Here is a 20,278-nt window from a genome sequence, read left to right as displayed (position 1 = left end):
ATGTCCCAGAACTTAGGTCATAGGAAAAAGCCTTCCCCTTCTAACATCAGCAGTAGCTGGACACAAGCTAATCGACATTACCTTCATCAGCAGCATGTAGGAGATGAGGTTGTGCAAAAGTGTGGCCAGCAAACGATCTTCATCATCCTCCAGACGCTTCCGGTCATGTTCTCCCAGGGACAGGTACCTAAGCAGGAGACAGGGACAAGTCAGCCCTCAGATGGGAGACCACAGAACTCGGAAAAAGCTGAATTTGCATTTCCCAAGCATTTGCTAAGTCTCATACCTGTCGATCATTTCCTGGGGACCCTGATCCATACCCATTCCTTCTCTCTCCAACATCACAGCATCTAAGAATGCATCTTCCCAGAACTGCATTTGGTCCCACAAAGTAGAACGCTCTTTGCCTGTGTAGAATAGAATTTTTCTAGAGGCTTATTTAACATATAAAGAATATAGCTGCCAAACCAAAATGAAGAGTAAACTCCAGATAGAAGGGACAAATTCTAGGACAAAGGAAACATGAGCCTCTCCACCCCAGAACTAACATCCTGCCACCAGCCCCAGCTCCTCCAAGTGAGGCCCAGCCCCTCCCGAAGAGGAAGGATGCACACAGCACACAAAGAAAGGTGGTTACTTATAGAAAAGGTCTCCATAGCCGCATCCTCTAACTGGTCCCACATCGATCCTTTGTCCCTTCCTGCCAATTTGTGAGCGGGAAGGACCATGGTAGCAAGAAAGGAAAGACAGACAGACAGAAAGACAGAGGCTGTTGATTAATACCAAAATCCAGTCTCTTATAGTGCTCACCTACTGCTATTTGCAGACCTGGTAAGTCACCTGCTTCAGATATAAAAACGCCCTCTAACATCAGCACTGAGATCGGCTTAAAGCTAAGCAGCTAGTTCTTTGGTGCTACCCTCTTCCCCAGCTGAGTCCAGCTTTCTTCCAGGGCAAGAGGCCTCCCCAGTCTGTTTCTCACCTAAGAGTCCCTCGTAGAGATAGACTCGCTGGCTTACATCTTCAGAAGAGCGAACTGGGCTGCCCACCAGCTTCTCCTTTACACTTGGCTTCAAGCTGTGGGCTTTCCCCTACAAAGAAGAGGTACCAGTCAGCTGCCTGAGGTACCGATGGATAGGGTTTGCCACCAGCTCACTAAGAGGCTCACACACCTGTTATCTTCCATTAGCAACATATACTCTAGGAGTCCTGCTTTTGCTACTCTGCTTGCCCCAAGGATTTGACCAGAAGTCAGTCTGATAATGCTGCTGTTACTGCCTCTTAAAACATGCAATCACATTTTCATTTTGCTTATCTTTACCCTTTAGTCTCTATAAAAGACCATTTACTCTAAAAAAAAAAAAAAAAAGCAAATTCTCTGTAGCAGCATGATGCAGTAGAAAGAACACTGGTTTTGAAGTCGGACTGACCAAGGTTCAGATCGCTGTCTCTCACTAGCTGTGTCACCTTAAGCATAAAACTTAGCTTCTCTGAGTCTCATTTTCCTCACCTATAAAAGGAAGGTATGTATCATCTACCTCACAGGACTATTACAGGAATTAAATTAGAAAAAATATATGAAGCACTTAATCAGGCCTGGCACATGGTGTTGATAAATGTTAATTTTCTCTTTCCTACTGTCTCTTAGAAATATCTGCCCCTTAGAAATATCACTAACTTTATGTGCCACTTCCACAATAGTCGGCTTTCTAATCATTCAAAAAAGATTTTTAACTGGGTCAGAGGCAGGTTTCATGCCCATTTCACAACTCCTGCAACAGCATAAGCAGAGAAGCAACCAATCAAAGATTATTAGGCAATACCTAATTAGTGTGTCTAAATGCCAGTCTCCAGATTCATAGCCCAATTCTTTGTTCAATGGACCATACTGACTTAATCCAATTTATTTCTTACTGTTTAGCCTTTTTTTGAGCCAAGAAATTTAATTGCTCTCAGCAACTCAGCTGTACAAAAACAGCCCTTGCCCACCAGCACAGAACAAGTAAGAATTTGTCCCAGGAAGGTGCCAGGAAAGGCAGCACACAGCTGAAAGGCTTTTTGCAAGACTGCTATCCCATATTATCTATCTTAACTTCCAGAATGGAGACACACGGGAAGGATTTAAAATACTCTCATTAAAATGGTCTATTTAGACTCAAGGAAAGTTAAGGTCCATTAACTTGAATGGCTCTGCTGACTTTCCATCCCATTTGCCACCTTCACTCAGGGATGTCACCTGCTCTATCAGAAACACACACAACAGAAAGCCCTGAGGGTGGGAATGATCACCAGTGTTAAATATTTGATTGCATTTAAATTCCATCTTCCATGCTCCCCACAAAGATAAGGACCTATAAGCTCCTGTAGAGACTATCCATTCTCGACTCTAATAAAGTGACAAGCGTATCAGAGTGCTTAGTGCTGTTTAAAGAGGCACGTATACACCAAAAAGTAGGGTGTCTAAAGGCAAGAACTAAACAGAATTAATTTAATTCCAACTGATTGCTGGCTTTTTATATGATGTAGGGCAAGTTCTTTTTCCCTAAGGCTTTGTTCCCATCAGAAGAGATTAGTCACAGAAACAGTGAATTGCAAACTTGTTTGAGAGTGAGAATCATGCCTTATCTCTCTTTCTTTAGTACAGAATATAGCACTTAGTAGATCACTTAATAGATACTTATTAATGAATGAAAACATCAAATAACTGTTAAAAATATACTAAAATAGGGGCGACAGGGTGGCTCAGTTGGTTAGTGTCGGATTCTTGGTTTCGGCGCAGGTCGTGATTTCACGGTTCATGAGTTCAAGCCCCGCACTGGGCTCTGTGTTGACAGTGAAGAGCCTGCTTGGGATTCTGTCTCCCTCTCTGCCCCTCCCCTGCTCGTGTGCACATTCTCTTTCTCTCTCTCAAAAATAAATAAACATTAAAAAAAAAAAAAACATACTAAAATAAAATAAAAATGAAATAAAATGCTATTTTAAAGCGCTGTATAAATAGAGCAGTGACCAGCATAAAACCAAACTATTCCATAGCAACAGGCTGACTGGTACACACTATAACTGCCCTGACATTGCCACAAAGTACCCATCACCTTGTCTATTGTAAATGTGGGGATTACTGCTACTTAGGATTTGAGGCCCTTATCTGAGTGGGAGGGGAGCCCAACTCCTCAGTGATTCTTGAGAGGATCCTAAAAGCCCCAGATCATGGAGTCAAATAATTCTGAAAAAAGATTTGAGAAACATTTTCTTTGAAGCCAGATATATCAGGATTATTCATTCCTGACTGATTCCTGATATTCTCCTTTCCTTCTAACTGCCCCCTAACTTTTCATTCTTTTCTAATCCACTGCCCTCCCGTGAAAGAGCTGATCTCCTTTTGTTAGTAAACAAAACTCACAAAGATGGTGCTGGTAGCGGAGTTGGTCTCAATTTCACTATCAGACAAAGTGCCCCGAGAGCTGGCCAAGTGCGCGCTGCCCTCACCACCTGCTCCATCACCTGCGTTGCTGCTCAGGTCACTGTCTGCTCCAAGGGTCTCTCCAGAACTATTACTCACCTGGAAAGGAAAAAGGGGTAGTAAGGGATATTCCCCAGGGAAAGGTTCCCAGAAATGCCCAGCTGTTAGAGCTCTCCACTGCCATAGAGAAAGCACTGAACTTCAAAGGTGGGTCAGATAGCCTCTGGAAGTACCTTCTTTACAGGATGAGGTGCCCTGGGTGCAATCTCAGGGTCTGATCCCATGCATACAAACCTAGGACAGGTGAACATCTCCACCATGAGAACCAAGCTGACATGAGACTAAGAGCCTCCATGGGAGAAAGCAGCCCCCTTTTCCAGAGGGAAGCTCACACCCCACCCACCAAGATGCCAGTGTGGTGTTCCCCTACCACGGTGCTAACTTCAGAGTCCTGACTTGAGCTTCGGATCATAACAGCTGGACTCACACCAATGACAGAGTCTGGATCAGTCCTCTGAAACGACACGGGGACTCAGACACATTAGAAGGGGTGTCCCATATACTCCTGGTTTCTCTAAGAAATACTGTATCTTCTTCCTTCTCCCCATCCCCAGCCTACTATTACCATCCCTAAACAGGACATGAGAAATTTATTTTTTTCCTGAATATAAAATATACATAATAGAAAATAATAAAAACTATGTAATAAAAAATAGTAAACACTAAAGAAATACATACTCACTATAGAAAATACAAGAAAGAATAGGTAAACAAAAGCCATAAACCTACCACTGATATTAATCACTGTTAAGGTTTCAGTACATTTCCTTTTAGTCTTTTCTACATACATTTTAAAAATAAAATGGGAATCATACTACATGTAGCTGTGTAAAGCATTTTCCCATGTCACTACATTTTTAAAAACAGTCTTCAATGATGTTAATATCATAGTACATGATGTATTATACTTATTTCATCAGTCCACTATCACTGGGCAAGCATGTTGCTTTGAGGTTGTCTTTTTTTTTTTTTTTTTTAACTTAAAGAAGTATTCTGAGAGAGCAAATTTAATTCTCGCAATTCTTAACAAGGTCGTCACAAACCTGGGAACCAGATGTCAGGCTCACACCACTGTCCGCGCTGATCTGGGACTTTTTCTCTTCTGTCTCACCAAGGTCAAAGACGGGTTTGATTACTTCAGGCCCTGGGTAGGGGAAGACCTCTGTCACCCAGTGCACACACACAAGGGGCAGGCTGGTGAAGGGAAAGGGACAGCAGCACAGCCTGGTCCCAGACCTGTTCAGCGTGTCCCAGTCACCTTTCCAGGGACTGCCCCCACCTCGGGCCCCATTGGAAGAAGTCCCCAGATGCCTTAAGAACCAAGTAGGACAAATTAAACCTGGTCTCAAGGGGTTCTGCAGCCATCTTCACAACCTGAGAAAATTCTGAGCAAATCATTCTAAAACAGAAAGCTCCACAAACAAATGTCTAAACCACATTCCACTACACTCAGAGTCAGAGCTTCACTGGTGTGTACAACCGGTTATGGGTCCCCAGGTCACTCGGTGCTTCCCCAGCAAATGTATCTAAAAGGGGCTAGAAAAGGATAGGCCCAATGCGATACAGAAACACCAGCTGTTTCTGTGGACACAGCCTACCCCAACCCTACTTCTACATTTGAGATAAAAAAAACAAACACACTGTCATTTTTCCCCACCCACCCACAGTAGTATGGCAGAAGGACAGAATGACAGAAAGCAAGAAAGCGTGCCTAGGCAAGCCACCAGAGAGAGCTGGGAAGCTACAGACTCAACACGGAGGGACAGCAACCATCTCTGCCAACTGTGCCCACAGGCCTTCTAATGGGTGAGGGAGATCTCAGCCAATGAGGGGCACTGAAATAGGCGACCATTCTCCCCACCAACTCTGAAGCAATAGAGAACCAAGGTCTAAGGGACTTTACTCGATAGACGCCCTGATTACAGCCTGATTGCTAGGAGGAGCGGGGAAAGAAGCAGCCTACAAGTCACGTACCTGTGAATCACATACCACCTACCTGCTTTCATTCCAAATACCCCCCAAGAGCAAATTTGGGGTGGGGCTGACAAAGAGAGCCTGCCCCAACTGGGCCTGGGGAGTTGGCAGGTATGGGAGATTTGGGAACAGGAAGGGGCATTTGTTCCTTACTCTGTTTTTCCAAAGCTTTTTGCTTTTTCACTTCCTGGTGCTTGTTCCACAATTCTACCCCAGATGCAATGTAAGCAGGAGAGAAAGACAGACAGAGTCAGAGGCTGGTCAGACAGACAGAATGGAAACCCACCCAACCCAAGCTGATTCAGTCTCAGGCACAGGATTACATATTAAGAGATAAAAAGAGATCTTCATTTTGGGAGGTTAAAAAATCAAGAGATCTAATGCCTTTCCCCCACTCATGAACTAAAGACTCTAAATTCCTAACCCAAACCTTAACGTGGTAGTAAAAACCTTGCAGAACGTGAGAGATGGAACTGCCTTGGACCAAGCTCTTTCCTTTTGGCCTGAGAAAACTGATCCTAACGAGGCCGGAGCACTTGCTCCAGATCATGTAACTTAGGATCACCTGGGACCATGCTTTCTCTGCCAAATGAGCTGGGAAACAATTTTTAAAGATTCTAGACAGATGATCACCGCAAGCAGCCAAAGGGGTTCAGAAGTGTGAGCACAAACCTGGCTGATTCACACGACTGGATAGAGGCCACTCATGCAGGTGGTTAGCATCCTTCCTCGTTGCTACCAAAAAATCCAATTCACCCTCAGTATTAGCATCTGCCCTGCCAAGTGACCCGTTCTCAGCTAGTCATCTGGAAAAATGCTTTCAGTAAAGGTGACAGAGAACACTAAATGGTCAAGAATAGGGATCTTCATTAGGGTAAAGAAGAGACAATACTGATCACAGCATTCTTTTCCTGGAAGAACTTGAGTGCCTACTTAGTCCAATCTCTTCATTTCCCAGATGAGGAGACAGAGACCCTGAAAAGAGGAAGTGCTTTGCCCAAAGTTTCATTCCTAGCTGGGGGGCAGATACAGGACTAAAACTCCGGACCTCCAGACTTGCAGGCTGGTGCTTTTCCTAGAGCATCGCATCATGTGGGAGAAAGACTGGGTTGGCTGCCTCTAGGACACTATTCTGCTGGCTAGAGAAGTGCAGTTCCCCAACAAAGGAAACTGGTTCCTCCTCCCCACTTTTGGGAGCATAAGACAACTGCTAATGGTGTGGCAAAGAAGCATCAGCTAGAAGCAAACTGCCCAGGGAGACAGAACCAGAAAAAGAAAGACACAGCCTAGATGGCTCTAGGTCAAGTGAGTCAAATGGAGGTGACACCCAGAGAGCTCACTAAGGCATTGCCTCAGTGGGAACAGAGAGACACCGAACGTAAACAAGCTCTTGGTCGAGTCCAGTGAGAAAAGGTTTGAAGAAAAGCCGATTCAGAAATCTATACCTTGAGGTCCAGCGCCCAGGGAAATGGGGTTGTTGGACACACCCCAGGAAAGCAAATTTGAGGGTAGTGTAATGGTTGGATGGGAGAAAACTGGCCAGACAATTATAATTTTATAGGCCAAAGACGCATCTATAAACTTTCTTATAGCTTCCTGGACCTCACATCTGAAGAAATCCAGATGTAAATAAAAAGTGGGACAAGGAATATAGCTCAGACTCCCTGCACTAAGCCTCACTGGCCCCTCGAAGCAAAACTTCCATTCTTCCTCTAAGATGTAGATGTGGGTGCCTGTAAAGGAAGCATAAGCGATAAAGAAGTACAAAGAAATTCCATTAGAAATGGATGCAGATCTATCTCCCTCTCTAGAAAGCAAAGCATGGGGAAAAGAAAGGCAGGATTCTGAATGAATTGAAAGGAGGGAGAGGTATTTTAGAAGCCCGAACCCTCCACCACACCAAACACGGTGATACATACCAATAGACGCTACAAAATTCTCTTCCTTTAAACTTCTGGTGTCTAGCTCTTTAGGACCCTTTCCTGCAGCACTTGGTGCCCGAGGTCCTAGCTGGGGAACTCTCAGCTGTGCCATAGCCTTTGGGTCCCCCCGCCCAGCCAGGCCAGGATCCTTGCCAACTGGTGTATTTACGCTCTCTGTTGGACTTCTCTTCCGCTTGTCTGGTTCTAGGAAAAGAGGGAATACAGGAAGAGGTCAAGAGAGACAATGAGTGGGAATCAAGCTGTGGGAACAAGGTGGGAGAAGCAAGGAGGATGCAGAATGGAAAAAGTGCAAGGAAAGAAAAACAGACATCTTATTTTTCATGACAGAAAAACACCCGGTACGTATAAACACGCATTAAAAAAGGAAACCCCGAAGCCTGAGGGGAAACAGCCTGGCACCGGGAAACCTGTGAAGGAACAAGCCTTCTTTGGAGATGAGTGGAAGAGTTGTGGACAGCGCCCGCCCAGCTGGTGCGATCCCTACCTTTACTGTAGTAGTGGGTCTGGGCAATCTCCAGAAGCCCAAAGGTGCTGGCCATGCCTCCCAGGCCCGCGTGGGCATAGGACTGCTCCAGGCTGAGCACCGTGCACTTGAGCAGGTCTAGCATCCCCTTGTACACCTTTCGACTGACCTCCTGCAACAATAACCCAGGGGCTGGAGTGGGCAAAATTGCCTTCGGGGTCCAGGTCCCTCCGGCAGTTGATTCCAGCTCCTCACCCCAGACACTGACCACATCAGGGATGACGTCTTGCCGGGCGTCGTCCTCCGACTGCACTGTGCGGTTCAGCTTGCTCAGGACAAAGACGCGCAGCTGCTCACTCTCCAGCAGCCGGCGCACCTTTTTCATGTTGAGCCAGCCAACGCCCTGGCCGTCCAGCACACTGTGCACCACCTCCTTCAGGAACTGCTGGTTCTCACTACGGGGTCCACACACAGCTTCTGTGGTCATCGGCTTCTTTGCAGAGCACCCCGCCTCTTTCACCAGACTAGATGTTTGCCTCCAGGGGCAAAACGCAAAGCCAAGTCTCCAGGGGTGCAAGTCCCCTGCACCCCCCACCGCTCCGGATCGCCTGGTGTGCCCACATACCCACCACTGCTGTTTCATTCTTCTCACCAGGGTGAGCTACTACTGTTGCATGGGAAGTCAGAATGCGCAGGGCTCCCGAGAATTGATTTCATCCACCCAACTGACAGGTTCTCTCCCACTCCTGAGCCTCCCTACAGTGTGGTACAGGAATCGCTACCTCTATCAGAGATCTTTTGTAATAGCTCAGCCATGGATTACCTAGAATTGCTGGATCGACCCTGAGGTGATGGAGGCTCTCTTTTCACTGTTGGGCTGTGTTTAATAACAGATGACTTCTGGTCCACTAAGGCCCTCCTGTTTCCTATAGCCAGGAAGGTAGGAATGAGAGACATCACTACTGTAGTCCAGCAGCCTTGTCAGCACAGCCCTGGGAAGCCACGTTCCACACCCGTTCCCCAGAAGGGCCGGGTGAGGGTGACCCCAGGGCATCACACATAGGTAGAAACCAGCCATGGCAATGTGGAGGAAGTGGGGATGGAGACTCAGGCCACTCCACATGCACCAGCAGCATGCCCCACGGGCAAGCACGGGCGTCACGGGGGACAGGGCAAGGCAGGTCACCCATGTGGTACCGCTTGCTCCATGAGGAGGATGGCCCTCAGGCAGGCACAGAAGATGCTAGGAAAAAAAGATCATGCACAGCTCACGGGCAAGACCCACCTTCACCACTCCCGGGGCCGGCTTCAGTAACAATCTCCATTAGAGTATTTAGCCCAAATACTGGGACACAAAATACACAATTAGTAGGTGCACCATGATACCACAACCCCTATATCCCTCGATGGAGCTGTAAGTCAGATAGTCTGAGGATTCTCCCAAAGCTTAGTGCACATAACCTTAGTTCTCAGGCACCTCAGAGCTGGAAGCCAAGAGATCAGGAATCAACCAAGGCTCTAGGAAAGACCATTCTTAAGACTATGGCCTCTCAGAGCCAGGGGCAGGGTACATGACACAAGGGACCTTCGGGTACTAAACAGGCACATGCATGAAAGAAGGACCGCTGGTTTTCATGAAACATCTAGCACAGGGTCCACAGGGCTTGCTGGTATGCAGAGAGAGGAGACCCATCTTGCAGATGCTGTCATGGGACGTGGGGTTGGGGTGTGAGGATGGGAGGTGGATGGGAGTGGGAAGTGCACAAATGAAGCATCAGCATGCAATGAAAGCGCTTCAATTGCTCCCCTCCCCAACTGTATCAAATGAAAGCTGGTGACGCTAACACTTTTCTACCCCTAACCTACAGAGTCAGGTGCAGATTGACGCCACAGTGCTAGTTAATCCCCTACGCCACTAGCTATTCTGTCCCTCTGCCCATCTATCCTATGTTCCCAGCCCCACCAAAGAACACTCCTTAGATTCCTGGGATTTTTAATCACTGGGAAGAGAAGTCAGGTGAAAAATATAGGGAGCTGCTTCTCACTATGCTTTCTAGTGTAATTAAATAGTTCAGCACAGTATCTAGAGAAAACAAACAAAAGTCAGAGTAAATGCAGAAGAGCTCTTCAAACTCTCAGCGATCACAAATGAAAATCAAATAAGGTCTTAAATGCCCGGAGAAGCCAACTGATACTACCTGGCCCACCCACAGGCCCTACGTTGACAGGAAGCCAAAGAGGCTTCCTGACGCTGTAACACTGCCAGGCTTTCTATGAGCATCCCTCAGTGGGCCAGCTAATCGGGATGAAGCTTGTCCTACATTCATGCAGCAGGAACCTGGCAGATCACTGGCAGCAGCTGACGATCCCTGTGTTAATTATGTACACCTGACAAAGCTCCCCCTAAGAAGCAGCGGTGATCTCAGTTGCTGTTATCCTAAATGATACGACAGGGCCGTCTCTTCAGCTACAAAGACACTTTCCATCTGAAAACGAGTAGAGCCCATAATGTGCAATGAAAGCCATGAGAAGCGGTATGAGGGGCAACAGCCAGATCAAATGATTCATCATACGCAGGGCTCCTGACAAGCACCCATAGGCCTGAAATATCTTCTGGAGAATCCTGGTATGGCAGAAGGAGGGCTGTAGTTACCTTTCAGACTGGGGAAGGGTGTGGTCTTCTCTCGGGCACCTTTGGTGGGCAGCGTGAGGTTTGAAAGGCTGAAGCTTGTACTGTGGTTCCGATATAGGCTGCCTATCAAGGGGAGGGTGTGAGAGCGAGGAGTTAGGAGCATAAGTGTATCATCATCTCCATCTTCCTCCCTTTCAAACATAATCCCAGTACCTCTGATCTACCTTAGAGAGGACCAAGTCTAATTCAGGGCAAACATGGGGGCCACTGTCAGGATAGCTCAAAACCCAGTAAGAACTTTCTCTGACTACCTCCCATGGGGACGGACAAGTGTCCCATCAACTGCTAACTCAGCATGAAAGCCAGACAGTTAATACACTTTTGGTCAAAAGTTGGTGCTGTCCCTGTCTGGCTTCTGAGAAAAACTCACAATCATAATTATACCCAATGTTGGCTTTCTCTGGCCCCTGGGCTGTCCTCAACCTTTAACTGATACCACCCCTCATTTCTGGAAATATTCTCTAGGCACAAAAGTCACCTCATATAGATTTCAAAGCATGTTCATGAAAAAGTCCTTCACCAGGCAAAAAAGGTATTAGATATGTACCCAAATCAAATATGACCAGAATATTTCCACAAGATATATGTACAAGTGTATGATTTTTAATATAATGACTATCTTTCAGTTGACCAGCTGTCTTACCCGAAACAGACTGAAATCTCTGGGTATAAAGATAGTGACTACTCTGTCTCTGTCCTTTATTGACTTCCCTTGGAAATACCTTATTCACTATCACCGCAACAACCTGAACTGGGGCTTGATAATGCCAACCCAGTTCTACCTCTGAAGTTCTAAGCAGCATCCACCATAGTCAGGCCCCACTGCACAGAAAACGGGACAGAGGCATGAGAGCAGAAGGCACTTACTGGCAAAAGACATGATGCCCCCGAAGCCCTCGGTGCTGTTGTTGGAGACGGTGGAGGTGGGAGAGCTCGCTCGAGAGTCTGATTCTGCGTCTGAGTCGCTTGCCAGTTTCAAGCTGTTGGGCCGCAGCAGCTTTTGAGCCCTTGAATGCACAGTGGCACCTATGAGCCCCAGGCAGGGGTACCTACTCTTGGAAGTGTGGGCCCTATGCTACACTGTAGTCACTGCTCCCTTACCACAATTTCTATATGCCTAAATCAAGGCACCACCATGGGATGGCGGGTCACAAGAACATTCAGACTTCTCTTTCTGATTAACCCTCACCCGGGGTCCTCTGTGGTGAGGTCCTTCAGTCACCCACCTAGAAGGAATCCCCAGGCTCTCACCGATTGCCATTGACATGTTGGCTGAATCGGGGAGTGTAACTTTCCCCCTGCTCATCATCATCTTCCTCAGGGGGAAAGCCATATTGGGGCTCGAAGTATGGATTGTCATAGGTTCGCCGGCGCACTGACCCCTCTCCAATTTCTGTCTGACGCCTGTCCGCGGTCGATTTGCCAATGCTGGGAGGCGTGGTAGGGAGGGGCTTGGAAACGCCTACTGCTGCCTTATCATCGTCCACCTCCGTTGAGTCAGCAGGTTCCTAAAGGCCATATTAAATAAAAACTGGTCACCTGGTGCCCAGTGATACCTACCTACCTCAGTTTGGCAAGGCCAAGCCAGGTCTATTAGATTCCCATCTCCTATCCTAAGGGAATGTGTGAGAAAAGATCTCTATGACACTCCTGCTCTCTGTCCCCACAAACCATGCAAAGGGGACCTTAGCTAAGCCCTGAACAAAGCCCGACGAGTTCCTTCTGGAGTCAAAACTACGTCTCTTAGGCTCTAAGCTATGGGATGTATAGAGAGGAAGACAGGAAGACTATGAAGAGGCAAATTAACAGCTTCAGCCTCGCCTTCCTAATGGAGGTATGACCCACATAAGTAACAGTTCTCACTTATCCGCCCTTCCAAGTCCTCACGTACAGAATTAGCTCCATGGACGACGGTGCTGGGGCTACTGCTGGCGGTGGTGCTGGAGCTGGAGCGCAGCGGGGGGTTTTCCTGAGGGTTCTCACTGTCTGGGCCAGGTTCCTCTGATTCCTTCTGGTTCTGCAGCTCAGCAATCTCCACCTCACTGGCATCCCCCAGGGCTGCATGCGTCAATGGATCCACATCTGCCAAAACCCAAGGTGGCAGGTACAGACCACACCATCCCAGAGCCTCCAACCCCTCCCAGAGCTGGCCCATCTCCTCAAGTACACTTACTAGGGGTATCACCATTGATGTCACATTTCATCATTTCACTGACAAAGTCACCAAGGGAGGAGTAAGAAGAGCTTGAGTCATCATAATCCATGCTATCACTGCCACTGCAGAGTGAAGAGCACAAAAATAAAAATAAAAATAAAACAGAATGAAGGGACAGGAAAAGTACCAGCAACCAGCATTAGGAAAAATAAAAAGGGGAGCATTCTCACACACACACACACACACACACACACACACACACACACACTGGACTGTTATTCAGCCATAAAAAAGAATGAAATCTTGCCATTTGCAACAACATGGATGGAGCTAGAGTGTATTTTGCTAAGCAAAGTCAGAGAAAGACAAATACCATATGATTTCACTTATATGTGGAATTTAAGAAACAAAGTAATCGAACAAAAGAAAAAAGAGAGAGACAAACCAAGAAAGAGACTCTTAACAATATAGAGCACATTTGGCTACTGGAGGGGAGGTGGATGGGGGGACGAATGAAATAAGTGATGGGATTAAAGACTACACTTATCATGATGAGCACTGGCTAATGTGAGAATTGCTAGATCACCGTATTGTACACCTGAAACTAACATAACACTGTATGCTAACTATATTGGAATTAAAATTAAAAACTTAAAAAAAAAAAAGAGGAAAACTCTTAAGGTCAGGGAACAAGATAAAATAAAGAAGCTAACACAAAACAATCAACCAAAATATCATCAAGGCTTCAAACACTAATGTTTAAGTCCTATGAGGTTCTGCCATAGTGCTCAATAAGGACTAGCGAGAGCCTCTCGGCCTTAAAAAGCGGTTTTGCTGCTGCTCACCTGTCATCAGTAGGGTCCGAGTCAGAGTCACGCTCTGGTGGCACACTCAGTGCCTCTGCCAGCTGGGAATTGCTATCATAGACTCGATAATGGATAGGCTGCAGCTGATGAGCATACCACTTTGGCTTGTCACCAATCAGGGCTGGATCAAACATATCTACCCACAGAGAAAAAAAGAATAGAGTTAGCAACAAGGAGGAAAAAAACCAAGCAAAACATAGAAGAAAGGTAGGGAAACGTCTAAAGCAAAATAGGAATGGAAGGGGCAGATCAAAGATGAGAAAAGGGAAAAGCAAAGGGAAGAGCCATCAGGAGGACAAAGAGGCAGGGGCAGGTGGACTCACTGTTGTGAATTCGCTGGAAGGCATAGTTGGTGGGGTTAAGGACCCATTCGCCAAAGTACTCCACAGCCTGAGTCCTGGCCAGCTTCTCAGCAAAAGGAGTCTGTCGGGGACGTGAGGCTAGAAAGGAGCCAGCTTGAAAAGCTACCACAGGCCGAGGGAAGAGGCGCAGGGTACGCGTGTGCATCTGAAAACCCTGCAGCACGTTGGGGGAGTTGAAGAAGCGGACCATGGCCACTCTGGGGAAGAAGGGGATGGTGAGATAATTCAAGTCCCACACCCTGCGCTAGAAGGATTCCTATGATCCAAGGTGTCAGACCACCTCCCCAAGTCATCATTTCACAGGCTTCCAACATCAAAGGGGAAGGGATCTTAAAGAATCATCAATTTCTTTCTTCACTCAAGACCTAAAACGCCTGAGAGTACGATGAATTAATTCTTCTTTGCTTTTACTAAGGTGACAAATATACCTAATGAGAGAGCAGAACCCAATCTAAGCACCTGTGATGATCTAGTCGACTTGGTCGTACCTGGTTGCGACATCCACAGAATCTACATCATTGCCATAAATGAGTGGGTTGAATTCAGTGGAAGGTGTGGACTGCAAGTCGTTAGAGGGCCTTCCCAAGAGAAGGGGGATCTCTTGGCCTTCATGGAATTTCTCCAGATTGAGGATGGGCTGGGTGTTGAGACTCATGCTGGCAAGGGCCTGTGGAACAACAAGAAATCCCCTATAGAAGGCAGATTCCTGGGCAGCTGGCCAATCTCATCTCCTAGGAAAGAGCCTTAATCTTTGAAATCAGAATCCAAATACCGTACTTTAACCTTTAGAAGATGATCTGAGTTATGTAGCCTTGCAGTTTAAGCCAGGTTGGTTCAAGGCAACCTGATCAAATCTGAAGTCCAGGGCAATAATTTTCAAATTTATTTTAGCCATGAAATGTTCTTTTTCAACAACATGTTGAAATCTGTATGAAAATATAAACAACTGAGACACGTAAAAGTAAAGCTTCTCTGAAGGACATAAGGAACCCAGAACCTCACGTGCTCAGTGTTACCAGCCTAAATCAGCCCCTATGAGGCTCCATGGGGCAGTTTGAAAACCACTGGTCTAGACCAGCAGGGCTTCCTTAAATATTCATGAGCATTGGAGTCATCGGGAATGTTGTTAAAAATGCAGATTTTTCTGGTTCAATATATCTGGGGTGATTCTGCACTTTTAACAACCGCAGGCAAAAGTAACACTGCTGGTCCATGGACCACACTTCAAGTAGCAGGGGGGAAGGACACAGGATTAAGGAGCCCAAGGATCTTAACTCCTACCAACATTTAAAGTACCATTCTATATATCAACCTCTCCATCTCATTAGTCATACTAAAGTAACCATCAAGAATGAAAACACTGCAAAGGAAGACAGAGAACTTTCTCAACTTGCAATCCTCACAGACTCTGCAGTAACAAGACACCATATTACATCAGCAAGGATGATGAGAGGGATGCTACAAAATGACCTATTTACACCAAGCAGAGGTACTGCTTAGCAACTAAGACAACACAGAGATTCCTGAAGACCCTGAAGATGACAACAAGGATTCCTAAAAATAAATACGGAGCTATCTACTGGTGGTTCTACATAACACATACAACAGGGCAAAGGGATTCCTAAAAATAAATACGGAGCTATCTACTGGTGGTCCTACATAACACATACAACAGGGCAAAGGGATGGGGCCTTGTCATATTTTACCTTCAGGTACTGTGTTCAGCATGCAGGAGAGGAAGAAAAGCAATGAAAAAATGTATTTAGGAGATTATTCAAAGAGAGGAATTTTTGAAGAAAGCATTCTTCAGGGACCTAGAGGTCAATTCAGGAGGAAAATATAAAAGGAGCCAGACTATCCAAACAACTAGTTCTTTCCTTACAGGACTGAGAGAACACTCTAAGCCACAAAGAATGGTACACGTGACAAGAAACAGAAAATGAAGGTTGTTTTTTTTTATATATATATAGTATTCTAAGTATTAGAGGGTGGGAGGCATACAATGAATTAGAAGATATCTAATAGCCTTTTTGAGAGTCATCCTGCCACCCAGAAATGTGATACACCTCTTCTTAAGCCCACCCGAGGCTAAGAAAACCTATTCCACCTGAGGTCCGAAGGGAAACGGGCTCTCACAACAGCTACAGCCTCTGCAGCCACCCTGGAGTAGCTACCGCTCCTTCTCCTCTTCATTCTTCACTCACCTGCTTCAGATGCTTTTTCAGCTCCAGTGATTCTGGTTCTGGCAGGATTGGTAGCACTTCTGCATTGGTGGGGGCAATCACCTACACCAGAAAAAAGACAAAAGGCACGACCTTAGAATTAATCGCTCAGGAGTTACTCTTACGTAAGGGTAAGTGGAAGTTGTATACACAGTATTTTCACATATATGTGAACATGTATATTATGCATACAAATATATTACATATACACGTGTATTAGGGGCACACATATACATGGCTGTGATATATATACACACCTGAAAAGAAATATACCTCAATGTTACGGGAAACTACGTCCAGACAATAGGACTATGGTTTTTCTTTTTTTTTTTTCAAAGTTTATTTTGAGAGAGCGAGTGTGCACGTGTGGGAGGGGAAGAGTCAGAGAGAGAGAGTGGGGAGGGGGAGGGGGGAGGGAGAGAGAGAGAGAGAGAGAGAGAGAGAGAGAGAATATTACAAGCAGACTCCACAATGTTAGCATGAAGCCCAAAGCAGGACTCAAACCCATGAACCGTGAGATCATCACCTGAGCCAAAATCAAGAGTTGGACCCTTACCCGACAGCCACTCAGATGCCCCTGGTTTTTATTTATTTCTTTACACTTATTTGTATTTTCTAAACTTTTACTATAAACAGATATAAGGGCTTCCTGCTGAAATTTGAGTATATTCACACCACAGAATATTACTGTACATTTTAAGCCTGAAAGGCACTGTCTTACTAGAAACCATACCCAGGAAAACCATGAGATGACTTACACCATAGGCAGTGGTCCCACAACCACAACTGCCTACTGCTTCTAGATGCAGGGGAGCACTTCATTCTGGCAAAACTAAATCTTGTACTCTGGGTCTTAACCAAGGGCCTATTAGCCAATAAAGTAAAAGCTAAGCATTAAAAAAAAATGGTATCAATGAGTCACACAAGAAAAATCACCCACCAACTGAGGACCTTCTTGGGAATAACCTAGAAAAACAGAACACAATCCTATTCTGGACTCTATAATATCTCAGCCAAGAACCTCACCCTGTTGCTGTCCAGATCCACCAGCCATACATCATCAGGCATTTTGAAGTCCAGTTTGTAGAGGAAGAAGCTGGCAGGGACCCCAATGATGTACGGAGTTGGAGCCAACAGTAGCTGTAGAAAAAAAATAAGAGGGTAAGAAACAAAAACTAAACATATTTCGATCACTTATCACATGAGGATTTTTCTTGATGAGGAAATGCAGGTCCATAATCTCTTTTCCAAAACTCTTGAGGCTAGGTGTGTTTTAGTATTCATAATTTTTCAGATTTTAGAAAGGCGACAGTGTATATTCTGTATATTATGTAACACCTACAGGAGCATGGCCAGTAACCTATAATGATTAACATTTACTTTGATAAATAAAAACCACAAATAACACAAGTTTTGCCATCAAATCAGTTCAAAGTTAGGTCATGTTTTGCAGACAAAGAAGTTAGAGTAAAGGATTGAAGACCAGTACTGATTTACAACTTCTTGGCATCGGGCGTTCTCCCTCAGAGCTGGCCAGAGTTGGAAGACAGAGGTGACAAAGCCAGAAAACACCTGAAACTCACCTGTTCTGCCGATGCCATGCAGGTGGGCAACAGTGGGATTACAGGAAACATATACTCCAATGGGTAGATCATCGCCACAAACGCCATCACAGACATGGAAAGGGCATTGTAGTCTCGGGACTGTAGCACCACCTGCCACAAGCCATACCATAAGGATCATTCAACTGCCTAAATAAGGTTTATGGGGAAAGTTTCCAATGCTACAATTTAATTTCCATTTCACCATGTGTAGGGCTCCATGAGCATGGCTTCCACAATTATCCCTGCCTCATGCCTTACTTTTCTGGCTCTTGTTCGCCCAGTGCCAGGACCACTCATTAGACTAGAACTACTGATACTTCCAGAGAATTAGTTCAGTCTAGCTAAGGATAATTCACCTGAGTGGCAAACCCTCTGAACACATCCCACTTAATTCAACCCACATCTACTGAGTACTGCCATATACCTGGCACCATGTTACCTCCTAGAGACAAAAAGATGAAAAAGATGTAGTCCCTGTCCTTAAAGATCTAAAAAGCTGGCTCTCTCACCTTGTGCTCTAACAGGATGCAGGTTAGCACCTGAAGACAGGCATCCACACCCAGAAGTTCCAAGGGAAGGTGCAGTGGGAAATCCACTAGGGTGAATCGAGAAGGGTCTGGAAGAGCAAAGGTCAGAGCTTGTTGGAGCTCCTGGGGTAGGACTTCAATGTCTACTCGCTTCTGCCCAGAAACAGGCACTGGGGAGCGCAGCAATCGATAGATCCAGGCCTCAATCTCTCGAAGGTCATGCAGAAGGGCACTTGACTTCTCCTCCACTAGCAATGATCCAGTAAAGATGCGCCACATAGTGTCCCTGAGGAATAGACAGCAGGAAACAGATGCGTAAGCACCAGGAGCTGATACCCCAAAGCAACCCAATGCAACCATAGAGAGTAAAATGCTGACAACTGGAAAAGCCCACCCTTTGGGCTCAGCTAGGACCAGAGAGAATATACAAGGGTGAAACAAGTATAAAAATGTATACACAGCAGGACTTACTGTCCTGCCTGCCATGAAATGTTGAACTCCAAACATTATTATGGCAGGAAGTTTAACTCTGCAGCTGTCTTTCGCTTAGAAAGGGCTAACACAAAAATGCTTAAATAGGTATGAAAGACCTCAGGCTTTTTTTTTTTTTTTAAACAAAAGTTTATTCTTAAATATACAACAGGATATAAGACAACACTTCATTCTAGCTATCTGAAGGACCTCAGGCTTTAGAGGCAATTTCCTGCCCCTCACACACCAATTATACCTCATCTCTAACTGCTTCCCTCTCTTCTGACCATCAGTGGCAAAGTGTACCTTTGTATGCCTCGAGGGATGCCTAGTTTCTTGCCCAGCAGCCGCTCACTGCAGCAGTCCACCAGACGTTTGAGGGTGTACAGACATTCTCGGAAGGTGGAGAAGAAAGGGTAGTGGCTGAGCACACACAAGGATGTCAGAGTACTGTTGCGGGAACGGCTTCCTGCCTTGGCCCGGGGTTTGCCCCGAGGAGACTGATTCACCTCAGGGGCAGAGTCAGCATTGGGAGGCTGCAGGGACAAGCCACTCTCCGAGCTCTCAGTACCAACTTCTTCTGAGGCACAAGTGGCACGGGGTCCTTCCTTCCCGCGGGACCCTCCCCCACCTTCCCCCTTCTCCTTAGGCATTCGCTTCTGGAAGGAGCGGTAGAAGTTAACACAGATGCCGTAACGCGTGACTCCAGTGTCCTTGTCAGTGAGGGTGAAGACGAAAGAAGTGTCATCCCGCAGGCTCATGCGTCGCTGCCTCACACTCAGACAGCCCTCTGGTTGGCAGAAAAACACAACGTCTGGGGGCAGGGGAAACTCAGCGTGGTCCTCCAGCGGGTATCGCCGTAGCAATTCGGGAGTCTGGGCCACACTATCACTGCTCGGGTGCCTGAAGAATATAAAGACAAATTCAGCAGCCTGGAGGGATAGGATGTTGTTTCAAATTTTAACCACAGTCCAGAAATAAAGCTCAAAATGCTATTTTGGATAAAGTAACCTAACTGCACGACCTCGGAAAACTTGGGTGCTGCTTGCCACATTTAGCTGGGGGGCTAAATGAGGTCTGCACTGTCATGAAGATACCCATCCTGAAATGCAAGGAAAATCGCAGCAATAGAATTATCACTAATACATTAAGATGATTAGCACTTTTAAAAGGTGTATTAGCTAATGAATTACCAAAAGAGCATATGTAGGTTGAGAAAGAGCACAGGGTACTTTTTTTTTTTTTTTTTTTTTTACAAAATAAGGAAACTGAAGTATACAGGGTATATTTGCCCAAGAACACAAAGATGCTAGATAAGACCAATTCTGTTCTGTCTCTGTTCCTTTGGGCCAATGCTCTCAATCCACCTGACTGCTATTTTCACTAATGGCATCAATGTTCCTATGAGGGTAAAATAATAGAGAAAGAATGAGATATCCAAAACAATGTGGGCATGGGGAAAGGGAATAATTACAGATG

At 45.9% G+C, this 20,278-nt stretch overlaps 1 protein-coding gene across 16 annotated transcripts in view; it reads right to left on the bottom strand.

The window, feature by feature from the left end:
• The window catches only part of MADD (MAP kinase activating death domain), a 40,677-nt gene that overhangs the window by 15,828 nt on the left and 4,571 nt on the right, over positions 1-20,278 (bottom strand). For 7 of the 16 annotated variants that reach the window (XR_006193441.1, XM_042904105.1, XM_042904114.1 and 4 more), the window contains 23 exons: positions 19,106-19,702; positions 18,311-18,614; positions 17,781-17,912; positions 17,224-17,337; positions 16,180-16,260; positions 14,464-14,642; positions 13,937-14,172; positions 13,593-13,749; positions 12,766-12,869; positions 12,484-12,674; positions 11,844-12,100; positions 11,460-11,599; positions 10,554-10,655; positions 8,724-8,826; positions 8,169-8,355; positions 7,922-8,072; positions 7,414-7,620; positions 4,564-4,664; positions 3,891-3,974; positions 3,401-3,559; positions 983-1,091; positions 287-407; positions 82-187 (listed from right to left, as the gene is read on the bottom strand). Coding sequence is in view for 15 of the 16 variants with exons in the window: in XM_042904105.1 (XP_042760039.1) it covers positions 82-187; positions 287-407; positions 983-1,091; positions 3,401-3,559; positions 3,891-3,974; positions 4,564-4,664; positions 7,414-7,620; positions 7,922-8,072; positions 8,169-8,355; positions 8,724-8,826; positions 10,554-10,655; positions 11,460-11,599; positions 11,844-12,100; positions 12,484-12,674; positions 12,766-12,869; positions 13,593-13,749; positions 13,937-14,172; positions 14,464-14,642; positions 16,180-16,260; positions 17,224-17,337; positions 17,781-17,912; positions 18,311-18,614; positions 19,106-19,702 (3,922 nt within the window). In the remaining variant the exon portion in view is untranslated. Of the gene's footprint in view, positions 1-81; positions 188-286; positions 408-637; positions 701-982; positions 1,092-3,400; positions 3,560-3,890; positions 3,975-4,563; positions 4,665-7,413; positions 7,621-7,921; positions 8,073-8,168; positions 8,356-8,723; positions 8,827-10,553; positions 10,656-11,459; positions 11,600-11,843; positions 12,101-12,483; positions 12,675-12,765; positions 12,870-13,592; positions 13,750-13,936; positions 14,173-14,463; positions 14,643-16,179; positions 16,261-17,223; positions 17,338-17,780; positions 17,913-18,310; positions 18,615-19,105; positions 19,703-20,278 lie in introns of all 16 variants that reach the window. The other 9 variants (XM_042904110.1, XM_042904115.1, XM_042904116.1 and 6 more) reach the window with 8 other exon arrangements.

Source organism: Panthera leo, chromosome D1, assembly GCF_018350215.1.
Source record: "Panthera leo isolate Ple1 chromosome D1, P.leo_Ple1_pat1.1, whole genome shotgun sequence".
NCBI classification, from domain to species: Eukaryota; Metazoa; Chordata; class Mammalia; order Carnivora; family Felidae; genus Panthera; species Panthera leo.
This window is presented reverse-complemented; position numbering and strand designations above follow the sequence as displayed.